Source organism: Colobus angolensis, unplaced genomic scaffold (assembly GCF_000951035.1).
Source record: "Colobus angolensis palliatus isolate OR3802 unplaced genomic scaffold, Cang.pa_1.0 Scaffold459, whole genome shotgun sequence".
In the NCBI taxonomy this organism is placed as follows: domain Eukaryota; kingdom Metazoa; phylum Chordata; class Mammalia; order Primates; family Cercopithecidae; genus Colobus; species Colobus angolensis.
The window spans coordinates 280253-285477 of NW_012118032.1; the positions used below are offsets into that span (position 1 = coordinate 280253).

Consider the following 5225-nt stretch of genomic DNA (forward strand, 5'->3'; position numbering starts at 1 on the left):
TCCCAAAGCACTGGGATTACAGGTGTGAGCCACCATTCTTTGGCATGGTGGGGTATGCAGCAGGAGAGCAGGGGTGGTGGTAGTGTCTCCATATGGACTCTCACAAAAAGTGGTGTGGGCGGATACTGGATGCCTACTTATTTAGGGGCATCTAAATTCCTGTGCTAAATTAGAAAATAGTGGCAGCTCTTGAAAGGAGTGATGGCGTGAAGGAGAGATACCTGGACCAACCACCACACAACCCTTATAAATAATTGATACCCTTGGTTTGATGCCACATCCTCTTCCATAGTTGTTGGTTGAAATGACACGTGATTCCAGGTGAGCTTTTCCAGATAAATTGCCCTGGAACTTCAGACTTTGTCGGGTGAATCGATGTGGAATTTCAGAATGGGCTGGAATGTCTAAGATGGGCATGTCCAATATTCAGCTCAGTGTGGGGAAACTGGTGGTGGCCAGGCCTGGTTGCAGGCTGAGTTGCAGGGGTGACAGTTCACCTGAGAAACAAAAAAACATGCAAGTCCTGGTTGATGAGGAGTGATTTCACAGACAGATAGTGACCGTGGAAGTCAATGTTGAAAAAACAGATTCAGGGCATAAGGGTGCAGGTTTGTTACACGGATATATTGCCCAGTGGTGGGGATTGGCCTTCTATCCCCCACACAGTGAACATAATACCAGATAGGTCATTTCTCAACCCTCGTCCACTCCCACCTTCCCCCTTTTTAAGGTGTCCTGTGTCTTTCATTCTGTAGGTCCATGTGTACCCATTTCTTTTAGCTCCCACTTATAAGTGAGAACATCTGGTATTTGATTTTCTGTTTCTGAGTTATTTCACTTAGGATATTGACCCTCAGCTCCATTTATGTTGCTGCAAAAGATACAGTTTCATTCTTTTTTATAGATGCATAATAGTCTTGGTGTGTGTATACCACATTTTCTTCATCCAATGAACACTTATGTGCATTCCATGCTTTTGCTATTGTGAATTGTGCTGCAGTAAAAATGTATGTGTAGGTGTCTTTTCTGATAATTTCTTTCCTTTGGGTAGATAACCATTACTGGAGTTGCTGGGTCAAAGGGTAGATCTATTTTTAGTTCTCTGAGAAATCTACATACTGTTTTCCATAGAAGTTGTATAATTTTACATTCTCACCAACAGTGTATAAGTGTTCCCTTCTCTGCATTCTCGCCAAGAGGTCAGTGTTTTTCTACAAGACAAAATGTAGATTGACAGATAGATCAATGATAGGTAGATGGAATACAGATGACAGATAGATGATAAATGGAATAGATAGAATAAACAGACAGATAGAATATAGTAATAAAATGCATCTACCTGAAAATAGAGAAGAAAAAGATTGTGGGACTTTCCACTCTGTAACCCTGGGGCAAAGAAAGTAGCATTAATGAAAAAGCAAAGAATGGGAAAATAAAATTTTTTATTCAGAACCACCCTTCCAGCAGAAAAGAATAGCGCAAGCAAAATATTAAGCATTTTGTATGCATTTGTGTAGGTCGTGGCAACTATTACAAAAAGGTGGATGTCGCATGTTTCAGTGCTTTTTCTTTTTTTTGAGACAGGCTCTCGCTCTGTTGCTCAGGCTGGAGTGCGGTGGCGTGATCTTGGCTCACGGCAACCTCCGCTTTCTGGGTTCAAGGGATTCTCCAGTCTCAGCCGCCTGAATAGCTGGGATTACAGGCTCCTGCCACCATGCCCAGCTATTTTTTTTTATTTTTTTATTTTTAGTAGAGATGGGGTTTCACCATGTTGTCCAGGCTGGTCTTGAACTCCTGACCTCAAGTGATCACCTGCCTTGGCCTCCCAAAGTGCAGGGATTACAGGCGTGAGCCACCGTGCCTGGACTCAATACATTTTTAATATACACAGAGCTTTGCCAATTTTGGAGGGTTGCCTAGTATTGGAATTTCTGGGTTTTTAATTTATTTTTTATGTTTGTGTTTCTCCCTTTTAGTTTGATATAATGTAACTCTTATTTTCTTATTGAAATAAAATGTCAGGCTCTCTCCATTTCATAGGCTGAAGCAGGTATGATGTAGGACGCTGGCTGGATTCAGACCCTTGAAGGAGGCCGGGCGCAGTGACTCGTGCCTGCAATCTCAGCACTTCAGGAGGCTGAGGCGGGCAGATCACTTGAGGTCAGGTGAAAGCAGCCTGGCCAACATAGTGAAACCCCGTCTCTACCAAAAAAAACCCCCAAAAACCAAAAATTAACCGACTGTGGTGGTACGTACCTGTAGTCCCAGCTACTTGGAAGGCTGAGGTGGGAGAATTGCTTGAACCCTATAGGTGGTGGTTGCAGTGAGCTGAAATCGCACCACTGCACTCCAGCCTCGGCAAAGAGTGAAACCCTGTCTCAAAAAACAAAACAAAATTAGACCCTTGAAGGGTGAGCATTTTGCTGTGTTTCATTTGGGAGCTGGCTGTTCTGCTTCCTCCTAACATCTCAAAGGACACTGGATGGCCTGAGCTCCCGGGTACTCTGGGCTGCCTAGTTAGCATTCTGTGGGTGGTGAGAAAAATGCAAATTGTCTCTGTAGGGCAGCAGACCCTGGAGTTTAAAGACTTCTCTTCTTTTATCAAACTGTGTATTTGCAAGGCGGGAGGACTGCTTGAGCCCAGGAGACTAGCCTGGGCAACCTAGTGAGATTGTCTCTACAAAAACTACAAAAATCAGCCTGGCATGGTGGCACACACCTGTAGTCCCAGCTACTAGGGAGGATGAGGTGGTAGGATCACTTGAGTCCAGGATTTCGAGGTTACTGTGAGCTATGATCGCACCAGATTGCTGCATGGGGATGAGAGGAAATAGAGGGTGAACAGATCTCCTGCTACTGCACACGCCACTTTTGATTTCCCAGCTGGTGTTTGAAGGCTGTGCAAGGTGTTGGATTGCAGGATGATGGAGACTCAGATCATTGTGAATCTATGACCGTCTGGCCGTTTGCATCACCTCAGCCTTACCGCAGATACTAACCTTCATTCCCCTCTCCAGCTATGCATTGGTTTTCTGCATACCACTTGGAATTTATGTTGGCTCTGAGTCATCGATTCTCACATGATAAAGAACCAAATAATGACATTATTTTAAAAGAATGTGTCTGCATATGGCTTCTTATCTGCCAAGTGTCGCACTTTAGGCATTTATATTGAGTTTCAAGATCTTGCCACTGCACTCCAGCCTGGGTGACAGAGCAATACCTTGTCTCAAAAAAAAAAAAAAAAAAAAAAAAAAAAAAAAAATCAAGATAGAGCAGACATTTCCAAACAATTAAAATGTTCTCAAAGGGAGTTGTTGATACATTAGTCTGTTCTCAATGCTGCTAATAAAGACATACCTAATACTGGGTAATTTATAAAGGAAAGAGGTTTAATGGATCCACAGCTCCACATGGCTGTGGAGGCCTCACAATCATGGCGGAAGGCAAAGGAGGAGCAAAGGCACATCTTACGTGGTGGTAGGTAGGAGACTGTGTGCAGGGGAACTGCCCTTTATAAAATCATCAGATCTTCTGAGACTCATTCACTGTCACGAGAACAGCACGGGAAAAACCCACACCCATAATTCAATTAGCTCCCACCAGTTCCCTTCCACCACATGTGAGGATTATTACAATTCATGGTGAGATCTGGGTTGAGACACAGAGCCAAACCATATCAATTGATAATTAGCAGATTAAAGGGAAAAGGGCTAAATCTGTTGACTAAGACAGCCTTCATGTTGCCCTCAGTTTGAATGTTACAGTTTTCCTCCCGACCTCCTTGTCTTTCTATTTTTTAGTTTTAATTTTTTTGATACATAATAGATGCACATATGTTGGGGATACATGTGATTACTAAATACACTCATAATTTGTAAAGATCACATCATTGTGATCAAGATATTCATCACTCTGCATATTTGCCTTTTAAGCTATTAAATTCTTATCTTTAGCTTTTCTGAAATGTACAATAGATTACTGTAAACCACAGTCACTTACTCTGCTGATTTATTGAATGGTGGGTCTTATTTCTTTTATCAAAAATTCTATTTGCAAGGCAGGAAGATTGCTTGAGCCCAGGAGTTCGAGAATAAGCCTGGGCAACCTAGTGAGACCCTGTCTCTACAAAAAATACAAAAATTGGCCTGACATAGTGGCATGCACCTGAAGTCCCAGCTACTGGGGAGGCTGAGGTAGGAGGATCACTTGAGCTCAGGAGTTCAAGGTTACTGTGAGCTACGATCATAGGTATCACTGTACTACAGTCTGGGCAACAGAACAGAATCCTGTCTCCAAAAAAACAAAACAACTCCTACTTATTTATACCCATTAATCAAACTATTTTTTATCTCTCTTCTCTGCTCCCTTCCCAGACTCTGGTAACCACCAATCTACTCTCTGTCTCCATGAGATCCGGGTTTTAAGCTCCCACATGTGAGAACACGTACTATTTTTCTTCTGTGCCTGGCTTATTTCACTTAACATAATGACCTCCAGTTCCATCCATGGGGCCTCCTTTTTCACGGAGGATTTATTTTAGGAAACTTGCAATTGTGAGTTCTTTCTCTACCTCTTTGAGATGCAAATCTTCTCCCAAATTTTCTTCTAGCCTCTTGCTAGTTTTGCAACCCAGGAATGTCTTTCTCAAGACCTCAGAGCCATCCCTTTAAAATGTAATTATTGAAGGAGATGATACATCTGTCTCTCAGTCTTTGTAGAAGGGCAGGTTCCTAGTTTTGAAAAATTCCAATAAGCCAACACATAGCTTTACCGCATTTCCTAACCTCTTCCTAATGTCTCCAGTTCCTTCTCAGCCTCTCACCCCAGCACTTAAAAACTCTCCAGCCTTTTGTTTCAACGAAGTTAAGCTCCTTCTCTCTTCCGTATTGCAGTAGTCCTGACTGAGGCCTTCCTTGAAGGGTTAACTTGTCTGGTGCAATGTTTTCTTTGGCAATGTCCAGATCAAAGGATCCCACAGAAACACTGAGGATGATTTTCGCCTGAGAAAGGGGAGGGTGAGAAGATAGATTGGGAGGCAGCTGTGTAGGCAGGGGACTTGGCCACTCCCTAAACCTCTCCTCTCCCCGTCTCACCTGTAAATGGAGTGCATAGGCAGCGGTGCTTCTCCCCTGAGGCTGGGGCGATGGAATCAGTTAGACTATTGAGGGCATCTGGAAGGGCAGCTGCCTCAGGGTTAGTCCTCAGGGTACGGTGGCCAATGG

The 5225-nt window shown here is 43.3% G+C and overlaps 1 protein-coding gene across 1 annotated transcript in view; it reads right to left on the reverse strand.

Annotated features, from left to right (window-relative positions):
• Positions 1-244: 244 nt before the first annotated feature.
• Positions 245-5225, reverse strand: part of LOC105523269 — a 20855-nt gene continuing 15874 nt past the window's right edge. Inside the window, 3 exon segments of the mRNA XM_011958055.1 lie at positions 245-497; positions 1157-1211; positions 1340-1386. Of these exon segments, the coding sequence (XP_011813445.1) occupies positions 432-497; positions 1157-1211; positions 1340-1386 (168 nt within the window). The 3' untranslated portion in view covers positions 245-431.